Source organism: Pseudophryne corroboree, chromosome 4 (genome assembly GCF_028390025.1).
Source record: "Pseudophryne corroboree isolate aPseCor3 chromosome 4, aPseCor3.hap2, whole genome shotgun sequence".
NCBI classification, from domain to species: domain Eukaryota; kingdom Metazoa; phylum Chordata; class Amphibia; order Anura; family Myobatrachidae; genus Pseudophryne; species Pseudophryne corroboree.
In genome coordinates, this window is record NC_086447.1 from 132,543,390 (window position 1) to 132,567,898 (window position 24,509).

General features: G+C 44.1%; 1 protein-coding gene and 1 long non-coding RNA gene across 3 annotated transcripts in view; one reads left to right on the top strand and one right to left on the bottom strand.

The window, feature by feature from the left end:
• Window positions 1-1,539: 1,539 nt before the first annotated feature.
• LOC134909051 (uncharacterized) lies at window positions 1,540-10,978 on the bottom strand. The gene is made up of 4 exons (XR_010175836.1): window positions 10,824-10,978; window positions 2,971-3,045; window positions 2,685-2,897; window positions 1,540-2,084 (listed from the first exon to the last, which is right to left on the bottom strand). It is a non-coding gene; the product is annotated as an uncharacterized LOC134909051 (long non-coding RNA).
• A 110-nt stretch (window positions 10,979-11,088) lies between these two features.
• The window catches only part of MBOAT2 (membrane bound O-acyltransferase domain containing 2), a 492,510-nt gene continuing 479,089 nt past the window's right edge, over window positions 11,089-24,509 (top strand). Inside the window, exon 1 of one of the 2 annotated variants that reach the window (XM_063915448.1) lies at window positions 11,089-11,545. In XM_063915448.1, the coding sequence (XP_063771518.1) occupies window positions 11,474-11,545 (72 nt within the window). In that variant the 5' untranslated portion in view covers window positions 11,089-11,473. The remainder of the gene's footprint in view (window positions 11,546-24,509) is intronic. The other variant, XM_063915449.1, reaches the window with a different exon arrangement.

Below are 24,509 nucleotides of genomic sequence, written 5' to 3' on the forward strand. Positions count from 1 at the left end.
GACATACAAACATACCCTCGCTTTATGCAAAACAAATGTAGCATGTGTATTGTGTTTATTTTACAACTCAAAACAGATTATGAGTGGCATGCATGAAGTCTGGATAAGTGTTATTAAACTTGCACTGATAATTTATTACAAGCACACATAATCCACAAAGTATTTGTTTTAGTATTCTACTTTAAGATTGTGTGTAACGTCCTAATGCACAGGGTCTCAAACTCGTCCCTCAGGACCCCAAAGAGGTGTATGAATTACTCACAGACACATTTTAAAAGTTTAACAGGTGGAGATAATTATGTCACTTGTGATTCTGTGTGGAGACCTGCAAAACATGCACTGTGTTGGGGTCCTGGGGACCGAGTTAGAGAACCTGTGTCCTAATGAAACACTCCTCCACATATAATATGTTAGCCTTGAGGAATACATGTGTCCCTATGTGTGATGATCCATCGTATTTAAGGGACACAAACTTAGTATCATCAATAAAATTTTATTTCGTAATGTTTGCTGCAGTAAACTTGCTGATTTGTAAGTCAATACACAGTTTCCCACATATATTTATTATTATGCACATTATTTGTGCTCATTAAATACAAATACCATTTATTTGTTTCTGCATCATGTGTACTAAACTGATTACTCATTTTTAACACACACAAACATGGCACAACAATAATGACATTCATTTTAGCACTGAATTATCTAAATGCAATTACAACATATTACGACCTTTTTAGCCAACTCAATTGTGTTATTCTTGTAATGTCATATACAGAAGAAAGGTAAAAGAGTTAACAAAAACATTGTAATTTATATTGGTCATGGATGAATCTGCATGGCTGCCAATTAGTCTGCCTGCAGGATATGAGAATGATCGGAATCTAGAAAGAGTAATGATTAGAAAAAAATCAAGTGGTCTTGTTACTGCATGCTAAATACATTCTGCATGGCTGCCAATTAGTCTGCCTGCAGGATATGAGAATGATTGGAATCTAGAAAGAGTAATGATTAGAAAAAAATCAAGTGGTCTTGTTACTGCATGCTAAATACATTCTGCATGGCTGCCAATTAGTCTGCCTGCAGGATATGAGAATGATTGGAATCTAGAAAGAGTAATGATTAGAAAAAAATCAAGTGGTCTTGTTACTGCATGCTAACATCAATGTGCAGATCAAATAACTTTCTCCTCCTCACAAAAAAATTTAAGATGTGAAAGAATAAATGTGTTGGCAAAAATCCTGTTGTTGTTTGTAACACTTATAATTAATGATGTTCAACAAATTGTCAAGGTGGTAAGTGTTATATATATTGTGAAAAACCTACACTTACTAACTGTGTTTATTTTCTTCTCTATACAGAGATCAGTGTCTCTATTTTTTATTTATTTGGTGTTGGCTGCTTGGACTGGCCTTTGCCTTTACCACTGTCGTGTTGGCGTGCTCTGGTGGAGCGCCTTGGTGGTGAGGACACTGGCGTGATATTTGGAGTAGTCGTACCTGAACTGCTGCTTGTTTGCTGTTGGTGCATGGATCTGAGTGTTTCATTGAGGTTAGTGAGGGTGGCATTGAGTTCACGTGTAGCAGCATTTTGATTGTCTACAATTTGGAATAAAGATTAATTTATCTTTTGATTGTTTTGAAAAATGTTCATATAGCTTTGCTGTTGTCTGTGCTGTTCTTCCATTAGTCTGTGCTGTTCTTCCATTATGCGCTGTAAGTTGCCCATGACCTGTGTAATGTCTGCACGCATGAGTTCCATGGTATTGCCAATTCTCGTGGTTTGTTCATTTTGTCTACTCATATTTCTGGTTATTCTTCTGAGGTGACATGGTAGGCTTGCAAACATTTGTGTCTGCCTACGCAGGCAATCTTCATTAGTGGCCTGCTGTCTAGCCCAAATGCTCCAAAACACGTGATCAGGGCCTTGTGTTACTGGTGTGGTTGGGCTGTGTTGTGGTGGTGTACTCACAGGTGCTGGGGGCCTGATTCCTTGGCTTAATGGCTGCATTTCTAACATGATTGTCTCATCCATGTCACTGTGTTGCTGTTGTTGCGGAGGGATGCTGTTACCAGGACTAGAAGCTGAAATTTTGAAAAATGATCCGTTAGCTATCCATATGTTTGATAAATTATAACAAATCACTACACATGAAACACATGTCATTGTCTGTTGCTTTCAGATATCCTGCCTAGCAACATCATCACTCATAATTTCAATAAATACATATGCCTGTTTGTGGCAAATGTGTCTGGTTACTTCATTGTGAAAGCAAACACATTACTTTTATTGTATATCAGACATACTCCACCATAAAAACATATTGTAATCCATAATGTGTTACCTTATAGCTTTTCAAAAACAAACATAGTAATGTTTTTATATGTATTTGGCAATGTTAGGTCAAACACACATGTGAAAAATTGTTAAACAACCTTACTAATTTCCAAAATTAAACATGAGTTTCTGTTGCAGCATCTTACACACAATGTGCTACTGTATGGCTGAAGTGGACATACATATATTTACAGGATGTGGACAAGGCCATTTCTGTAGGATTACATTTCATGTTTTACTGACTTCGGTAAGTATATCAGATTTTGATGTGTTTTGACTTAATGCGTTTAAGTAAAAGTTTAATTACGATCTGAAATTTCATAAATTTATTTCAGTTTGATACTCACAATCAAGATGAGGGGAGTGTGGTTCACGTCTTGGAGTTGTGTCCAAAATTTGGAGTGAGGGGACCGAACATACTGTCGATAATCTTCGTGGCGGGGTAGCCTGCTGTGGTTGGCCCTCGACATCAGACCTTGCTTTCTTTGCTGCCACATGTTTTTTTTGGTGGTGTGTTACAGAAGTCCGACTTCTGCTGCTCCAGACTTCTTTTGATGGACCTAGTATTGAAAGTTAAATGTTGTTATGGCCATTCCTTTACAAACATACCCTATACTACAATGGACACTTTACCTGCTTCCGCAGCGTCATCATCATCAGATGTCATGGGAGTTACTGTAGGACGAGCAGTACTGCTTTTTTCCAACACTGTAAAACCAAAATAAATAAATCATGTATTCATGCAATTGTGGATACATCCACCCATTATGCTTATAAACATTAATTCTGTAAAAAATGCTTAGTTTTTTTTTGTACCAAAAGAATAAGGTCCGTAAACCAAAAAACCACTACATAAAACAAAAAACATTGTCCAATAGCCATATGCACTATGGAAAGTGCAACACAGGAAAACATGTACAGGACACAGACATAGGACACAAGTAAAAATACATACACTAACAACCAAAAACACACACATCTTCATTTTGTAATGAAAGAAAAAATTTAACAGATGCAATATAGAAATTGCTCTGTGATGTGGCACTCCAAACACACATTACCACTATATGAGGCAAACAAAAGCCAAAAAAAAAAAAAAAAAGGAGACTGCAGTGTTGTGTCAGGGTACAAATACAGACTCAAACTGAACATACAAATAGTGGGTTTATCTAAAAAATTAATACATTCAGTACTAATGACATTACACATGTAAGTGGTTCCCAAACCACTTTCCACTACTCCAGCCTCTAACATGACAACCACTGTTTTTGCTACATTGCACATGGATAACCTAAATATAAAACATAGTCCAAATTAAAAACGTAAAAATGTGCAAAAGGAAAACATTATTGCTGGACAATTCAATGACACACCAAGTCCAAACTACACATGGAAAATATACAGAAAAAAAACACATGACATACAATAAAGTTAGATGTTACATTGGCTTTTGGAGAAAACATTACCAAAAAAAAAATGTATCTGCTGACACACACTTAAAGATGGGAGTAATATGCAACGTCACATGACACACATTTAAAAAAAAAAAAAATGAGGTCATAGAATGTTAATGCAAATACACATGCTCACCATTCTTCCTGGGCAGATCGGAATCCCGGACATGGGTTGCAGAGATTACTTCAGGAGGTATTACACTCCGCATGGGCTCCTCATAGTCCAGATATCTTGCAATATAGGGCTGCCCACCACCGGTTTTTCGAGCCGACTTCGCCTCCTTGACCATTTTGGACTTGACATGTCGCTTTATGTCATAGTACCGTTTGTGGCACGTGTCCTCCGTCCGCTTGACAACCCCCTCACTATTGACAGCAGCAGCAACTTTCGCCCACAACACCGTCTTCTTCCGTGTTTGCACCTTGGCGAACTCAGGCCCAAATAGCTGCCGCTGATACTTCATCAGCTCCCGCACCAATGCCACATTTTCTGCATAACTAAACTTAACATTCCGCCCAGTCTTAGTAGTGGTGCGTGGCTGCGGAGCTCTCTGACTGTCACTATCACTGTGACTTGAGGCTGCTGCAGCAACCTCACCCACCTCCTCCACCTCACTAACCTCACTCACACTCACCTCCTCCACCTGACCGACCTCCTCCCCCTCACTCACACCCTCCAGCTCACCCACCTCTGAGTCACACATAATTGTGTGTCTAAACACTTAACAAAGAAAAAAAAAAACAACAACAACACACTCCTCCACTACCACTGCACAACTCACACACACACACACACACACACACACACACACACACACACACACACACACACACACAAGACAAGGGACACTAAATTAAAAAAAACTTGGACAAAAAATGAGACAGAACCAAAAAACACAAGACTACAAGAATGATAAGACTACTTTCAAACACAATACTACACTCAGAAATCGGCCAAAAAACTCCTCACCAAACAAACTACTCACCAACCTCCACAGCACAACCTCCCTCCTCACCACTAACTAAACCCACGAGGTGCGGACGGTTTGGGGCGTATTTATATGGTTGCGCACAGACACTCCTACATCTGAAACACAACCAATCACGAACGGGGATGAAAAACGAAACTAAAAGTGAAAATGCGGCCGCGGTTTAAATAAACCCTGCCGCATTTAACTTAGAAAAAACCCAGCAAAAACAACAAAAACACGTACGCAAACGACAATGACGGCCGTAAATGTGCCCCAAAAAAACGACTGGCATCGACATCGGAAAATCCGAAAACAATAAACTCGAATGCGTGTAACTTGGCGTATATAGTTTAAAAAAGTTGCATGAAAATGCACCCGATACAAAACGAGTTTAAACACTACACAAACCGACTCAAACACGAATATTAGTAAATTTTGGCCCAAGTGTCAAAAAAGTTTTTGCGCACTTTCCTATTTGCTCCTGAAGGTAGGAAATTCTGGGAAGAACCCCCGGGAGTTAATGTATCAGTCTCTCGACTGTCCAGAAGGCGGTGCTGCCTGCCCCGGGCTCCTTTACCATTAAGGATCCAGGGGACATCAAAATAGAAGCTACACTGAAATCTATTTACATGGCAGCAGATGTATCGCAAAAGGCCGGTCATAGCGGGTTGCTGGATGACCATGCCATTCATTCATGGACTGCTCAAATTCAGGAGGGCCATTCCGGGGCTATGCCTCTGGTCACTACGGTGACCCACCTAAGGCACATTCAGGACACTGCACGCGTCCTGTGTGATTCGCTCAAGGAGATGGGTAATATTAATGCTAGGACTTCTGCTGTGGTTGCGTCAGTGGATAGTGGACGCAGAATACAAGCGCATTGTGGAATCCCTCTCCTTTTCTGGGAATTGCTCTTTAGGGTTGAGTTGGATACATGGATTTCCAAAATCACTGCTGGGAAATCCACGTTTCGGCAAGATGCTCCTACCCGGGGCCGTCTATTCAGTCCTTTCGGTCTAACAGATTTCGATCTAGGGCAAGAGGTGCCTCCAATGCGGCTAGAGGCACCAGAGATAAGACAAGAAAGCCTGCAAACTCCGGCTCTCAGGAACAGTCCACCAGTTCTGCTTCCACTAAGGCCTCAGCATGACGGTGCCCACCCACCCCGAGGGGATCTCAAGGTGGGAGCTTGACTGCGTCACTTCAGCCGTGTCAGGGAGGTTTCCTGCCAGGATACCTGGGTCAGGGATCTTATTTCTCAGGGCTACAAGTTGGAGTTCGACGGTGCTCCTCCCCAATGATTTTTCAAATCAAGCTTACCAGCTTTGGAGGTTACGCAGGTTACGTTGCGACAGGCCATCCAAAAATTGGTCCAGTCACGTGTCATTGTTCCAGTACCAATACCTCAACAAGGAAAAGGTTACTACTCCAACCTGTTTGTGGCACCAAAGCTGGATGGTTCAGTGAGACCCATTTTGAATCCTTACCTGAAGGTGTTCAAGTTCAAAATGGAATCCTTGTGAGCAGTGATTGCGGGTCTGGAAGAACAGGAATTCATGGTTTCCTTGGATATCAAGGACGCCTACCTTCATATTCCGATTTGGCCACCTCAACAGGCATACCTGAGGTTTGCCCTGCTGGACAACCACTACCAGTTCCAGGCACTGCCCATCGGCCTATCTACAGCTCTAAGGGTTTTCACAAAGGTGATGGCGGAGATGATGTTCCAGCTCCGGGTCCAGGGCGTCAATATTGTCCCTTACCTGGACGATCTTCTGATAAAAGCAAGATCCAGGAAGCTTTTATTGCTCCATATCGACCACACTATCCACCTTCTGTCACACCATGGGTGGATCTTCAACTTACAGAAGTCCCACCTGGAGCCAATTCGGTGGCTCCTGTTCCTGGGGATGTTACTGGATACTGTGGCCCAGAAGGCGTTCCTACCAGAGGACAAGGCGAGAACACTTCAGGAAATGGCCCACATGGTGCTCTGACCTACTCGAGTGTCCATCCATCTTTGCATAAGATTGTTGGGAAAGATGGTCGCCTCATACGAGGCGATCCAATATGGGATTTTCCATGCCAGAACATTTCAGTTGGATCTCCTGAGCAAGTGGTCCAAGTCACATCTACAGATGCACTGGGTGATTCGACTGTCACCTCAGGCCAGAATTTCCCTCCTGTGGTGGCTGTAGTCCTCCAATCTACTGGAGGGCCGGAGCTTCGGGATTCAGGATTGGACCCTCCTCACGACAGATGCGAGTCTACGAGGATGGGGAGCTGTCACCTAAGGGGCGCCGTTCCAGGGCAGGTGTTTAGCCCACGAAAGCCTCCTTCCGATCAACGTTCTGGAACTTCGGGCGATCTACAATGCTCTGCTTCAGGCCTCTCCTCTGCTCAAGGATCACGCGATCCAAGTACAGTCAGACAACACCATAGCAGTGGCGTACATCAATCGGCAAGGGGGGACAAAAAGCAGAGCCTGCATGCGAGAGGTGTCAAGGATACTCCTCTGGGCAGAAAGAAATGCAAGAGCAATGTCGGCAATCTCCATTCCGGGTGTGGACAACTGGGAAGCGGACTTCCTGAGTCATCACGATCTCCAGCCAGGGGAGTGGGGACTCCACCATCAGGTGTTCCAACAGATCATCCAACAGTAGGGCTGCCCGCAGATAGACATGATAGCTTCTCGTCTCAACAAAAAGCTTCCTGGTATTTCTCACGAACCAGAGACCCTCAGACGAGGGCAGTGGATGCAGTGACGTTTCGTTGGCCCTACCGGCTGGTCTACCTGTTTCCTTCGATTCCGTTGCTCCTAAGGGTGCTCAAGCGAATCAGAAATCAAGGAGTCCAGGCAATTTGGATTGCCCCGGCTTGGCCTCGGAGGGCGTGGTACGTGGATCTTCTGGACATGTCCATCGAAGATCCTTGGCATCTACCACTAAGAGGCGATCTTCTTCAGCAAGTACCGTTCGTCTACCCGGACTTACGGTGACTTAATTTGATGGCATGGAAGTTGAGTGGAACATCCTAGCTCACAAGGGCCTTTCCAAAAAGGTTATTGCTATCATGGTTCAGGCCCGGAAACCTGTGACATCAAAACACTATCATCATATCTGCAGAAAAGATATGTCTGTTGGTGCAAGGAATGCACATATCCGCCTGCAGAGTTCCACTTGGGACGCTTCTTATGTTTCCTGCAGGCTGGTGTGAATAAGGGCTTACGTCTGGGTTCCATTAAGGTCTAGAGGAAATTGGCGCTGTTACCAGAAGTTCAGACCTTCTTGCAAGGGGTACTCCACATACAACCTCCTTTTGTGCTGTCTACGGCACCCTGGGATTTGAATGTGGTGTTGGAATTTCTACAGTCCTCCTGGTTTGAGCCTCTGATGATGGTAGAAGACAAGTACCTCACGTGGAAGACAGTGATGTTACTGGCCCTGGCTTCTGCTAGACGTGTCTCAGAATTGAAGGCCTTATCGTGTAAAAGTCCATACTTGGTCTTTTACGAGGACAGAGTGAAGCTCAGGACTAGGCAGCAGTACCTGCCAAAGGTTGTCTCTGCGTTTCACCTGAATCAGCCTATTGTGGTTCCGTCCAGTTCTGACACTTCTGCTCCTCTGGAGGCGTTGGATGCTGTGCGAGCCTTGAAGATCTATGTCAAGCGAACGGCTTGGATCAGAAAGACGGATTCCTTGTTCGTGCGCTATGATGTGCAGAAAAAGGATTGTCCTGCTTCGAAGCAGTCCATTGCTCGTTGGCTTAGGCTTACTATCCAACAGTCCTATGTGTCGGCTGCCTTACCTGTTCCTAAGTCTCTGACAGCCCACTCTACAAGATCGGTGGGCTCTTCCTGGACGGCTGCCCGTGGACTCTCGACCTTGCAACTATGCCGAGCTGCTACCTGGTCGGGGAAGAAGACTTTTGTTAAGTTCTACAAGTTTGATACCCTCGCCAAAGTGGATACCTGGTTTGGGCAGGCGGTGCTGCAGCAGTCTCCGCACGTCCCCGCCCGTTCTGGAAGCTTTGGGGCATCGCCATCGTACTAAGTCTCCCTAATATCGCTTATGGATGCGAGAGAAAATAGGATTTTAATTACCTACTGGTAAATCCTTTTCTCGTAGTCCATAAGGGATATTGGGCGCCCGCCTCAGTGCGTTGACTTTTCTGCAGGTTCTCAGTTATGCAGTTACCTGTTCAACTGTTGCTGTTGTTGTTACCAGCCGTTGCTGGTTGTTATATGTTAGTGGTGTGCTGGTATTAAATCTCACCACTCTTTCCTTTCTCCTTCGGGCACTGTTTTACCTATAACTGCCTGTGGGAGGGGGCATAAAGGGGAGGAGCTAGCACACCCAGTAAATATATTTAAAGTGCACCAGCTCCTTTGGACCTCGTCTATACCCCATCATACTGAGTCTCCCCAATATCCCTTATGGACTACGAGAAAAGGATTTACCGGATTTACCGAAATCCTATTTTAGGTCGACATGCATTAGGTTGACAGGTATAAAAGGTCAACCGGTTCAAAGGGTCAACATGAAAATGGTCGACACAAATGGTCCACACTTTTTTGCCGTTATTTTGTCCCAAATGTAGTATCTTTCCTGTTATCTTATCATCATCAGTAGAAACTTGTTCTCTCGTGGACTTGCTTCCTCACCACGCTTTGAGCAGGTGGCTTGCTCCGCACGGCTTGGCACAGGTTACTATTCCCAATAGATGTTCCCGTGGATAGTCGACATTTGAACCTGTCGACCGTAAGCACTGTCAGCCTTTCTTCTATTGACCTTTTGTATCTGTCAACCAAATGAATGTTGACCTATACACTGTCGATCTACAGTATCATCTGGATACCCCCTGGATTTAGCTAGATATATCAAACCTTCAAGAGAGGAAAAGTGGAGGTTACCCATAGCAACCAATACGTTTACTACTATATACTATTGTAGCCAGGGTCGGACTGGCCCACGGGGGTGCAGGGGAAACCCCCAGTGGTCCCCACTGCCTAAGGGTCCACCCTCTCCTTTATGGAACAAGTTTCAGACTGTGCACTTGAGTTATACATTATACATATGTTACATTATACTGCACAAGACTGTGGTGTATTTCTACAGTGCATAAATCTGGTAAATTATTGTGCATGGAAAACCCTAACCGTATGAAAGGGCACAGCCCATGCACTCACTAATGGTTAGGCAAACCAATGTGGTGACTGGCCCAACCCCCTCTCAAGGCTGACCACACCCTTAAGCATAGGCCCCTACTGCTGCATTCCGCCGATGGGCCCGTCATGCCTGATTGTAGCTATCTTTTATCTAGGACAGTCTATAAAATGATGCTGCTTGGTTGCTAAGGGCAACGTCTCAATTTTATCTCTTTCAAAGGTTTGATACATCTCCACCATAGACCCCTATAATTCAGAATAAAACAAAACTGCTAAGAATAGTTATTAAGAATTACATCAAGTATACAGAAGAGTATAAGTGGTACTGTGCTGCTAGTATTAATAAACAAGGACACTGTCAGGGCGATTAAGATGGGAACAAATCTAAAATGGGACTGTGCCAGGAAATTGGGCAGCTGTGAAACTGACACACTTTCTAGGCACACATATGCCAGTGTAAGAACATTGTTTGGTGATGACATCACAAAACGTCCTGCCTTCCTGTAACATCTAGCCAGCCATGAGCTATCTGTGCTTCTTTTCTCCGCTGCTGGGAGTTGTAGTCCAACACCAGCCTGAGCGTTACAGTTTTCCTTTGTCTGATAATACTGCATAGAATAACTGGCTCGCTCTGGATAAGGTGGTGAAAGGACTCTAAGCAGAAGAGATTAATATGTCCTGCCATGCTGTCACTGATCAGAGATTAAAGGGCTACATTTAGCATTTGCGGTTTGCAATGATGTGCAATGCATAACATGCAATTCTCTCCTGCCACTTCCAGCATTTACATATATATCTGTATACCCTACTTGACAAATAGCACTAACGCTGGTTTATGCGCCTATGATCTGGTAAGCTTAGATTAAAAACCATATCTAATTTAATGTGATTTACCATCATTGGTGAGTGTGTCTTCATGCTGCTTTTGTTAATATCCACTTTGCCTGTCTTGGGCGAGCCACAAAAACTACATGTAATCAACTCTTATACAATGCACAATACACTGTAGGTCTCCCCAGCAGCAGGGACACAGACAGGACTGACTGAAGTTATACACTACAGTAGGGAGGATGGAAGCAGAGATTTACAGAATGATAGTAACAAAGAATGTGCTGTCTGGGCTACCATACAGAGACTTCCCAGCCCTGTGCTCTCTCCCTCCCTCCCTGTAATTCTGCATTCAGTGCACTGAGCACAGTGTGGGGAGAGGTGGAGGGAGCTTGTCTCTTTCTCTGCATGGATAAACTGCTGGATCTGTGCACGGGAGTCCTTGTTGCATTGTTTTTATTAATAATGTGAGCTCAACTGCCACCACTTTATATATTTTTTATGTTATATATATATATTTTTTGTTTAATTTAGGCTTGCATCACCCTTGATACTGTGTGGGGGTGCCTCTGGTTGCCTGCAGTTGGGGGACGGTGTTAGTTTGTGGAGCCATTGTTTTGTGCACTAAACTGAAGGTCTCTGTTTCCTCCTGGGAGCCTCTGGAAGGAGAAACCTCTTCAGCATCATCTTCCTCATCTGTCATTGAAAGGATTGCCATGGCTACAAGTACCACTGGTTCCACACTGCTGCTCCCCCTCAGCCATGCAGTGCAGCTGCCTATAGACCAGGTAAGCAGATGTGGGGACAAGGAGGATCTCCCAGGGGCCACAGCAGCTAAATGCACTTTGTCGGTGACACTAGTAACCTCTCATTTTCTGATGTACTAAACAGCCGGGTTGGGTACAGGATCCTGATAAAACGACTACCCCCATGCCCTATCGCCCTCCATGACAGCAATGTGCAGCTGTCACCCATAGGTGTCTGCCCGGTCCCGTGCGTTCTAGTATGGATATTGGGGCTGATTCACAGTTGGGAGAAAAGTAAAAAAAGAGTAACTTTGCATCTTGGGGCAAAACCATGTTGCACTGCAGGTGGGGCAGATTTACTGTGTGCAGAGAGATTTAGATTTGGGGTAGGGGGTGTATACTAGCTCGGACCTAAATTGCAGTGTAAAAGTGGGCTACGTGCAAAAGCAGCCAGTATTTACCCTGCATGCAAAACAAATAAATGTATTTGGCCCCCTTGCAGGCAACATGGTTTGTCCAGGTGCACAGTTACTTGCTTTTTGTCATTTATGCATTGCTCCCAATTCAGTATCCGCACCATTGTGTCTTATTACTAGGATGTGACTCTATATGAGCTGACGGCAGGCAGAACACACACAATATTTTGCAATCTTTTCCACCAAGGACAGTGTCACCATCTGATCAGTCTTGCAAATCTGTGATTGTAAAGCACCATCACTTTACATAACCAGGACAGCTGTACTAAATTTTCCATCAGACTGCCCAGGCTGGATAGCTCTTAATTGCTACGTAAATACTCAGTGGTACAAGTGATAGGATGTAAGATGATGAGTTTTTTAAATCTTGGTTTCTTGTTTCTGAAAACAATGGTCGCAAAGAACACTTTAGTTGTATTCTTTACCCAGAACTTGGGGGGACAATATATATTTTTTTTCTATAAATATTATTTTATAACAGTAGCAGGTAAAACAATTAATGAACAAGGCTTTTCTATATAATGTAAAGATCAATGTTAATTGACATAGGAAAAGAAAAAGAAGCAAAAATAAGCAAAGTATAAAAATGTGCAAAAACAGTATATATAGTAATTGAACTGTGCCTATATTGGCATAATTTGACCTTAAACACATACAGCTAATGTAATAGCCCCTGATATCCGGAGGTGCGGGAATTTTGGTTTTGCTTTGTAAATGATTGATGCTTTAAAACCTGGGCAGACTGGCACAAAAGTCCAGCACCTCCGGAACTCGGAGGTTATTACATTTAGCTGTAAGTTCCAAGCCAATTCCCAAATATAACCTTCCTAAAGAAACATGGAGAACTCGCACTGCAGATTACATTTGCAATCAAGTTCGAAACTCGCAGTGATTTCTAGATGAAATTTGCATTTTTTTGTTACAAGTGAAAAGTTAGGGGAAATCTTTACTGTATGGTATAAATGTCGGGACAAAGGGGGTAATTCAGACCTGATCGCTCGCTAGCGTTTTTTTGCAGTGCTACTACCAGGTCAGAACTGTGCATGCGTATGCACCGCAATGCGCAGGCGCGTCACACAGGTACAAAGCGGATCATTGCTGTGTGATGGGTTTTACAAAGAATCCATTCGCACAGCTGATCGCAAGGAGATTGACAGGAAGAAGATGTTTGTGGGTGGCAACTGACCATTTTCTGGGAGTGGCTGGAAAAATACAGGCGTGTCCAAGCGTTTGCAGGGCGGGTGTCTGATGTCAATTCCGGGCCCGGACAGGCTGAAGTGACTGCAGCCGCTGAGTAAGTGCTGGACAACTCAGAAACTGCACAAAGTTTTTTTGTACCGCTCGGCTGCACATGCGTTCGCACACTTGCAAAGCTAAAATTCACTCCCCTATAGGCGGCGACTATCTGATCGCTGGACTGCAAAAAACTGCTAGCGAGCGATCAACTCTGAATGAGGGCCAAAGTGCAGGACCTCTGGTGCATCTCTCCTAATGAGTGATCATGCACTTGGAGGGGTTTAAATAGTATAATTTGGCCAATAAACATGTCAGTTTTCCATTGTAATTGGGTGCTGCGGAACCCTTGTGGCGCCATATAAATAAAGGATAATAATAATTGAATTTAGCTAAAAAGCTCAATGATGGGTTAAATGATGTGGGACATTTACGTGGAGGTGTTGTATTGGTAGAAGAGGGGGCTTTGATCTTTTTACAAACTTACTATACAGATATTTTTCTATACCCCACAAGGACGGGAAGACTTTCATTTATGACAAACACTTGCTGGTTATCATTTTCCAGCCATTAATAAACAGTGCAAAAATCATCTGTTGACACTTTTTAAAATCCTCCAGTACTTTTCCTGTGGCCACTAACGGCCTTCTATATGGTCCTGCTATGACAGTTGCACTTTTTTGGAGTCCAGGATGCTTTCCCCTCTTTTCCATGCACTTCTCCCAAGTTGCATTTTGTCGACTCGCAACCTCTCAGCGACTACAGCGAATTGGCATTTTGAGTTGGATCCTGGATTTCCCAGTTGCACGCATTTGTGCGATGCATGAGAGTTTCATGAAACAAACTTGCCTTGCAAGCTCCCACCTAACTGGACTTACCCCTTAAAGTTTGGTGCTTTAAAAAAGGATTTACTCTTGACATAAAGTACATTACTCCCTTATATCTGTAATCATTGAGCAAGTTTAGCAGGTACGTCCAACTTAAGTCCTGTTTACTAAACTTTCCCGAAGTTCCTGTTATGCTGGCTGGGAAAGCAATTCAGGAATTCACAGGTACCTACGAGTTTAATGTTGCAAAAGTTGAATAAATAAATCCCTACTCTTCTGTTTCTATTTTGCTCCATGCCGATACACGAGCATTTGAAATTAAATGTAGGCATTTGGCTATTGTGACCAGCTATACAGTATATTCCATTTTCTGGTGTTTCTGACCCTTCATTGCTCTAAGAACTGGCAAATGGTTGTAGTGGACACAGCTGAATGTTACATAGATTACATTGCTAGGTGTGTAGCCTGCCTGCATAACCGATTATATATGTCATATATTTGTTTAGCTGCTTGGTGCTGTTTAGTTTTATTTGTGCTCTGTGATGTGACGGAGATCGCTGTGGGTGTCAAGCTGTGAGAGTCAGTGCAACATTGCACTCTAGGCTGATTCCAGATCTTACAGTAGATACATCACACAGTGTTATTACAGTTTCCTGCATGATTCACAGAGACGCTCCTAACATTTAAGAGTCGTCCTTTGTGATGTTCCTGTTTTCTGTACAGATGCCCAATATATCTTCTTCCTCATTGCCTACTGGGAAAGGATACTGAAACTATAGCATGTTCATGTCTTGCGGTCGCGTCAGAGCCAGTTTCACAATAGCGGGCGACACATTGTGACCAAGTCCCGCAGACTTTTATTTTCATTTTTCATTTCAGTTTTGTTTTGTTTCATTTTTGAAAAAGTGCAAAAAACCCTTCCAGCAAACCAGGGCCGTTTCTAGCCAATTTGGCTCCCAGTGCGAGATTTAACAATGCGCCCCCCCCCCCCATTCACATAAGAAAAAATGTGCCCCCCCCCCCCCCCCCCCTAGATATAAAGAGGAAAATTATGCGCGTGCGCTCCCGGCAAGGGGGCGTGACCTCGTCAAAATGGGCGTGACTTTAAGATGGGCGTGGCCTCATCTGATCTCATCATCACGGCCACCACAGGATAAAAAAAAAATCCTCATTTTACACATTACAGCAGGCAAGTGTCCCCATTTTACACATTGCGGCAGGGACGTGCCCCCATTTTACACATTGCGGCAGGCGTGTCCCCATTTTACACATTGCGGCAGGCACGTGCCCCCATTTTACACATTACAGCAGGCAAGTGTCCCCATTTTACACATTGCGGCAGGCACGTGCCCCCATTTTACACATTACAGCAGGCAAGTGTCCCCATTTTACACATTGCGGCAGGCACGTGTCCCCATTTTACACATTGCGGCAGACACGTGCCCCCATTTTACACATTGCGGCAGGAAAGTGTCCCCATTTTACACATTGCGGCAGGCACGTGCCCCCATTTTACACATTACAGCAGGCAAGTGTCCCCATTTTACACATTGCGGCAGGCACGTGCCCCCATTTTACACATTGCGGCAGGCACGTGCCCCCATTTTACACATTGCGGCAGGCGTGTCCCCATTTTACACATTCCGGCAGGCAAGTGTCCCCATTTTGCACATTACGGCAGGCACGTGTCCCCATTTTACACAGCATGGCAGGCACGTGTCTCCATTTTACACAATGTGGCAGGCACGTGCCCCCATTTTACACAGTACAACAGGCAAGTGTCCCCATTTTACACATTGCGGCAGGCACGTGCCCCCATTTTACACAGTACGGCAGGCAAAGGTCCCCATTTTACACATTGCGGCAGGAAAGTGTCCCCATTTTACACATTGCGGCAGAAAAGTGTCCCCATTTTACACATTGCGGCAGGAAAGTGTCCCCATTTTACACATTGCGGCAGGCAAGTGTCCCCATTTTACATAGTACAACAGGCAAGTGTCCCCATTTTACACATTGCGGCAGGCAAGTGTCCCCATTTTACACATTCCGGCAGGCAAGTGTCCCCATTTTACATATTACGGCAGGCAGGTGTCCCCATTTTACACATTCCGGCAGACAAGCGTCCCCACTTTACACATTCCGGCAGACAGGTGTCCCCATTTTACACAGTACGGCAGGTGGGGGGGGGGGGGGGGGAGGGGCTGACTTACATTTGAAGCGGTTCTTCCCGCTCTTCAGCCGCCTCTCCCTCGTCTGCGCAGCGCTGGCCGGCTTGGCTCCGCCTCCTCCCTCCTCCCGGGTGCCCAGCTCGGGGGTCAGGGTTTCGCGGAATGACGCGATTGCGTCGTGACGTCACGACGCAAACGCGTCTTTTCGCGAAACCCCGCCCCCGAGCTGGGCACTCGGGAGGAGAGGGGAGGAGGGTTTGAAACTGCTCAGGAAGTGCCGCGGCGGGCGCCCCGTGCGGTTGCACGGCTCGCACGCCACAAGAAACGGCACTGCAGCAAACACAAATGTACTATGTACTAGGAAAAGAAGTATTAGAACTCGAGGGCATACATTGAGACTGGAGGGGGGGAGGTTCAGGGGAAATTTAAGGAAAAATTACTTCACAGAAAGGGTAGTGGATAAGTGGAATAGCCTCCCATCAGAGGTGGTAGAGGCTAAGACTGTAGGGCAATTTAAACATGCTTGGGACAGGCATATGAATATCCTTACAAAGAATCAAGATTAAAAAAGGGTTGAGATTGCCTAAAGGATAAAATAAAAAAGGGGCAGACTAGATGGGCCAAGTGGTTCTTATCTGCCGTCAAATTCTATGTTTCTATGTTTCTATGTTTCTATGTTACTACAAAAATCAACATAATGTTGTAATGGTAAGAATTTGTAACTGGCTCTTTCAATAGTGAACTGTATGTGTGGCTATTACTAGAGGTACTTCGGTCTATGGGCCCAATTCAGACCTGATCGCTCGCTAGGGTTTTTTTGCCCTGCTGCGAGCAGATAGTCGCCGCCCATATGGGAGTGTATTTTTGCTTTGCAAGTGTGCGAACGCATGTGCAGCCGAGCGGTACAAAAAAACTTTGTGCAGTTTCTGAGTTGCCCAGAACTTACTCAGCCGCTGCGATCACTTCAGACTGTTCGGGGCCGGAATTGACGTCAGGAGCCCTCCCTGCAAACGCTTGGACACGCCTGCATTTTTCCAGCCACTCCCTGAAAATGGTCAGTTGACACCCATAAACGCCCTTTTCCTGTCAATCTCCTTGCGATCGGCTGTGCGAATGGATTCTCCGTAAAAAATCCATCGCACAGCAACAATCCGCTTTGTAGCTGTGCGACGCGCCTGCGCATTGTGGTGCATACGCATGCACAGTTGTGACCTGATCGCAGCGCTGCAAAAAAGGCTAGCAAGCGATCAGGTCTGAATGACCCCCTATGTGTCTATGTGCTCATAGGTTAAGTGGTCATAAAAGTCACTGACATATGTGCCAAAACCTATTCTCTTCCCTTTTAGAATAAAACCTGCAATTAATAATTAATGAAAAATAAATAAACATATCTTAATGTAAGGACCATGAGGTCCCAACTTACCATTCCCCTTGGCACTGTTTTCCTACAGCTGTGGTAAATTCCATCTGGATGACGTTAGTGCCTGAAGCATCAATGTCTAATAAGCCCCCGCTTGATAAGCTGCATGACCACAACATTATCATGCAGACAACAGGCCCCCAAATACCATTATACAGAACCGGGCAGAACACAGAAGGGTTTTCAAATCCGGAATGCTGAGAATTTAACAACTGTATGAATGTCAGATAGGAAGCGGAAACTTTTCTTGGTGGGGCTGAGCCTCGTCCCAGTTGCATGTGAGCATGTGTTGAAGAGACACTTCCCATGTGTAGTGCACATTGTAATACAAAATCAAGATAAGATGGACAGTGTGCGCAATGGAATTGACATCTAGACAACTGGGCCTTATGCCAAAGCGAGTTTAGAACAAAAGACATCGGTGAAAGCTCGAAAATTACAAAGCTAGCTAAATCCAAATAAAGTCTGGTACGGTAATATGGAAAATGGTAAAAACAAAACGTGACCATAAAACAGAGTCCCATCTTTTAAAAGATGCAGCTACTTATTACTTACTGTCCCTGGTGCTGCGTAGATCTCTCTCTCTCTCTCTCTCTCTCTGGGAGTGGTATAACAGATAGACAGTGTCTAGTTAGACAGTCAATAGATAGACAGTCAAAAGGTTGACAGGGTTAAAATGTTGACATGAAAATGGTAGACACCATTTTCTTTGCTTTTCTGGGGTTTGTGTGGATAGTTTTGTCACCTGGGACCCCCAGTTGTAGGAAGGCATCCCCTCTCGGGGCTCACTGCGCGCCTCATAAGATTTATAACCAACCAACATGGATAGAGAAGGTATGAAAAAGTCCAAAGACATGTAAAATTGAAAAAAAAAAAAACGTGTCTACCCTTTTTTTTATGTTGACCTTTTGACCCTGAAGACCTTTTGTACTGTCTACCTTTTTGCATGTTGACTTTTTGACCCTGTCGATCTTTTGATCCTATTGACCTAATGTCTGTCTAACATATGAGGCCAAATGTAATAGAGTGAGAGTTTCAGAAAGTGAGAGATGTGGTAAGGTTTTGCAGTGTTTTTTTTAAAGTGGCAATCATTTACACAGCAAGATCAACCTGGTTTTGCAGTGTAAATGATTGCCACTTTAAAAAAAACTTCAAAACCTTACCAAATCTCTCACTTTCTGAAACTCTCACTCTATTACATTTGGCCCACGGTGTCTATCGACTGTCTAACAAGACACTGTATCTATCATCCGGATACCCTTAATCTCTCTCTGCCACTTACTTCATCACTCTGTACAGTAATCGGGATGCACATCTGATTCCCAGCTGCTGTGTCTGATTATTGCACAGTGTGTACTCTGCACACAGGGCCAATTACCGCTTTGAATGGCTCATCTGATTTGGACTGCTGCACGACGGTTGTTGGTAGCGATGTGCTACAAATGTACGTTACCTGTCCCAAACAGTGCATTTAAAAATTAGTGATGAGCTGGTTCGGTTTTACTCGGTTCTCAAAACGGCATCTTATTGGCTATCCAAAGCACGTGACATCCGTGAGCCAATAAGATGCCGTTTTGAGAACCGAGTAAAACCGAACCCGCTCATCACTATAAAAAATGTCACCTAAATGATCTTTACTGACATTTATCTTCTTGTGTAGAGTGTAAATTACATAAGGAAAATTGTAGATCATTTGTGACATCTGACAGGTGTGCAACAAGCTTAGGATGGAACAAAGGGGTAAATTCAAATCAGAACGTATTGAATATCGCAGGGGGGACGCTCCTGGAGTTATTCAATTCAGCGTGATGTGATGCCCGATGAGAAGATTTCTTACCCGCACCCCCCCGGCTGGCGGAAACAGCATTGAACTGGGCACTTACGTCTGAGAATGCCGGTTCTTGCGACTAAACACCCTGTTAGTCCACGAGAATCGTCCTTCTCCAACATAACAGCGTGCTGAATTGAATAGCAATGGGAGCTCCTTCCTGGCGCTATTCAATCTCTGCTGAATTGAATTGATCCCAAACATACTAGTGGTTTTTATTTTTTACTGAAGATTCAGTCTTTCGTAAATAAATAAATAAAAAAAGTCTACTTTTTGTGGGCAATGCATGTGCTGGCATTGATGTTGGAATGTGACAAGTGTAAAAAGTGTCAAAACAGGCTCAGCACAGGATTTCGCAAAGCTTTGGTGGCAAAGGGGTAAAGCAAGAAAAACAAGTTGTTTAATGGAATGTGTAAACCTGGTTAAAAGTAATCAGAGATTCACATGGACACATTTAGAAAGATGTAAACTAGGAGTAATGCTGGCCATACACTAAATGATACAGGCAATTATCCGACCAAAGGTTACAGGTGGGGTACACACGGGGGCGACTTGTGGCTGTGTGGTAAGCGATGTAGGTCAGCACAGATCGCTCAGCACACATGGCTGTACACCGCTATACACACAGCGATGTGTGCTGAGCGATCTGTGCTAACCAGTGTTCTTTATGCACATGCTAGGCGATCTAACTAGATCTTGCCCGCATGCTTGAATGATCTGAGCCGGCGATAATGACGCACGGGGCCGCACATCGCTATCGCTATGGGGTGTACACACGGAGCGATGTGTGATTAATTTCTAAGCGATCTAGTTAGATTGCTTAGAAATGAAGCAAAAATCGCTACGTGTCTATACCCCTTAAGACGGACTGAGCGATGCTAATGATATGCCTGCCTCTATACACTGAGCGATTCATTGATGCCATGTTAATTACACTGAATGAAATCGGTAGAACGATTAAACACTTTTGGAAATCAAACTATCATGGCGTTCTTCCTTCTGTCAGTGCTGAAAGACTGTCGCTCAGTGTATCACCAGCGTAAGACCTAAGATATTGCTATCTGTGTCTTGATAGTGATGTTTGTGAATGTTTTAAACCTTTCACAAATAACGAGCCTCATGCTGCTATGATTACATCTGAATAATGGGAATGCTGTTATTCTGTGTTTAAAGTTCAGTATACATTACAATAAGCAGGGTAGCACCATGGGTGGTATGTATCAAGCAAAATGATGCTGTTCATCCTCTAAAAACTGCAGTTTTCAGAAGTTTTCTGCAATACATACAGTACAGTATGTTTCCCATATGTATTAAAGTGGTGCACAGCGGAAATATGAGATATCCTGTACAGACATGTGGCACAGCAGTCCCCGTAGAATTCTATGGGCCTGATATGTGCCCGTATGCATCAAGCTACAGTAAGCAAAACTTCCTGTCATTGACAATGCTAAATTCCTTGTCGTATAAACAACCCTTTATGAAGCTAAGAACACTGTACGCTGTTTACTTAAGAAGTACCGTAATGGTACGCTATTTGCGTAACGATCGCTCAGCCGTAGGCGAGACGCTCAAGCGTCACGTTCGCTCGCGGCCCAGTGATCACAGGACACGTTATTGGTTATGTCTAGGGGAATGATTCGCTGTAGCTTAGCGTACGCTCGAGACCACGAGGAGGTCACCAGCGATGCAGACGCTCACAACACTATACCTTTATGATAAAACCTTATACCAATGAAATACACTGAATACCTTAATGTGAGTACAGGGTGTAAGTGCAACCTTGTGTAACCTGACTAACTACAAAGCTGCTTGAGCGTCACCGACGCTCAAGTGAACACTTAACACTATAGAAAACACACAGATACTGGTTTAGGTTCCAAAGCCTATTAACTGTATTATATCTAATATACTTGTAAAAGGGGATAACAGTACAATTGATACACTACAATATAACAGAGACTTCCTAACCACAGAACTAAACTATAAATACAAAAAGACAATACTACTCTGACCTAAATGCAATACAATACAATGCTATAATACTATGAGAGATATAAGAGAAAAGAGGAGAGAGAGAGAGAGAGAGAAATTGGCTCACAGAAAGACAATGATTACGGAGAGAAACTTACGCACAAAGGGTATGATCGCCTGCGCCTCGATATCCAGCTCCCGGCTATCAGCAGATAACCGTTGATGAGAGAGTGAGAGCTGGATGTGGTCGGCCTGCCTATTTATGCCCCACACACAATGCAATCTCCTGGTCCTACAATCCCATTGTCCATTGGCCGAAGGAATTCGGCCCTGCATCATAACAAAAGGTCATAGGGTGATTCATACAGGTGGGCTGTGACGATTTCCAACAGCTCAGGTGGGTGGGAAACTAGGTTTCCCGCCGCATACCTGAGTATGTGTAAATAATAGAAATGGACATAAACTTCTTATGTCCATAACTATTCGCACGAGCGATTAATACGCTCCAAACCAACACCGGAATATTGCTAATTAAATACTCTTCCGATGGGTACCAAACACTGCTGTATGATTCCTGTTAGACCCTTCGTACGATATAAAGAGGGATTCCTCAGCTCTGGGACATTGTATTTTAACCAAACTTTCAGAATCTATCAAAGGGACCATGATCTATAAACTACATTAATTGTGAAAATATGTAACGAATGAGTCGCACGCTATGACTATATAAACTCTACCGTAAATACGCATACCGCGCCTGCGAGTGCACGCTATTGCGGGTATGCGCCTCCACGGGAGAGCGTACGCACGCGCAGCGCGGACCAGTGTGCGGTGCAAATATGGCAACGTGCATTGAGACATTTTTCTGACTTTGACAGTCCACCCTTTGGCAGTCAATAATAACTGCCACAAAACATTTAAGGAGAAAAATGTAAGTCAGGGGTTAATTGATTTCCATGGTGGGGTAAGGAAGAAGAGAGGAGTAGGTGTGAAAAGGGTATGACCTAGTGAGAAAGCAGAAGCATGTGTGTATGAGTCCATGTTTGGAGGGTCATGTATCATCGTGCCGTACGTGTGGTAAATCAAGCTTCGAGGTATTGCGAAGTATACATTTGAATTCCTTCTTATCCTGTGGTACAGGTCTGTGGATGGGCTGTCAAACTCTACCGAGCTCATTTCGGCTGTGGTTGTAACAAAATGGGGATGCACATTTTAGTTGATGATACATGAATGGGGGAGGTATGTGGTTGCTGATATCTGTGCCTGTATTCCCTATCGACTATGTGTGTCGTTACCTGAGGGTTGTAGAGATGAAGATAAAGAACACTTACGAAAAATGCAATGATATTCTATGTCAGGGAAATGTACATCTGTTGTTGAAGTTGTGTTCGGTATCTGTTGAGAGTCGTCTTCTTTGCGCTGTTTTGCTCCTTAGGCATGAGCAACAAGCTTTGTCAGTGCCATCAGATTTACAAAAATGTTGGGCTAGCGTGAGTTTAAAAATACTAGGGAAACTGGGGATCCATGGCAAAGTTCATCAAGTGTCTATATTTAAAGTTGTCAAATCTTCTTCTTTGGTCAATCCGTTGTCTGTATACATCTCGTCTCGTCAGCTTCCTCGTCCAAGGGGGTCTTTGTATCTGGGAGAAAAGCAGAAAAACAGGTGAAAGAAACGGACCGTATAATCGCATTTTCATCACATTCTGGTTTCTATCATTGGGTCATAAATCAAATCCAGGTTAATTACGGTTTCCTCACTCCTCAAGCTCATCACTTTTGTACTTTGTTTGCACCTCATTAAAGCCTGCCCGCATCTAAATATCAATCCAATCGATATAACGACACCCAAGATACATAGTAGAAACTTTCCAACATCCATTATGACTCCTTGAGCCCAGTCTCCTAAACCGGAGAACCAATTTCGCGGGTTCAACCATGACACCCAACCAGTCAGCTCATTACCTACAGCAGCAAGGGTGAGATTGTGTTTTCGACGAAATTCCCACTTTAGTTGGAGAATATCGTCCATCTTTTGGTCTATGACCTCTACCGGATCCTCGGTGCTATTTGTGATATACGTGCAACACTTTATGCCGTACTGTGTTGCCAATGTAACACAATATCCGCCTGTTACTGCTGTAAGATAATTAAGAACCATCCTATGCTGAACTAGTTCTGTTTTGTAAGCTTGAAGTTCTCTTCCAGTGTATCTAAACGTGTCATCATACATTTCAGTGATATTATCTAACAAATTGGCGAGTGCGGAAATGTATCTATAATTCATCACACCTCGAGCGGTGCGAGTGAAATCTAACGCTACCAGAACCTGAATCCCGGTGGATTCATGGATAAGATCAGAGGCCGGATGCTCTAACCTTTCTGACAGTTGTCTTTTAACTCGGTGCTCGTAATGAGTGTGAGTATAAGGAGCTTGGGCACCACGGTGTATGTCCTTCATTTTGTCATGTGTAACAGTCATCACTTCAGGCAATACTTTTCCAATATAACACAATCCTTCAGAGTTTGGGGCAAGCCACTTGTACGCCTTTCTCCCGCATATGAAATATGCATCATCGGGGAGAACATATGGGACGGAGAAGGACATGACCATGTTACAAACCTTCCAGGTGAAATCTCCTGACCCTAATTCTTCCATCTGCCTAATGCACGTATCGGTTTGTACGATATGTGCACAGTATCCTGGTGATACCTCTCCAACTCTAGTAATCCTATTTCCTAAGGTATATCGATACCGGAAAGATTTTCCTCTACTGGCTATATGGCGTACGAGCTCTGTATCTGTAGGCATTCTATCTGCTCTGTGTGAAAAGGTCATGGTGTGGTTACTCCATGACACTTCCCAATTTCCCGGTTTTCTAGGATTGGAGATGTTAAAACATAAGAGGGACCTATCCACATGGTATTGGTGGAGCTTCAAACTAGGAGGGCTGGAGATGTTAAACCTCCGGTCCACCGGTCTCCCACCACTTAGCTCAAGTACCTCCCCTAACGTTAAAGGAAATGGTACTAGCCCTGATTTGCTGTGACCCTGAGGTACTTGAGAGCATACCCAACAATCTGTT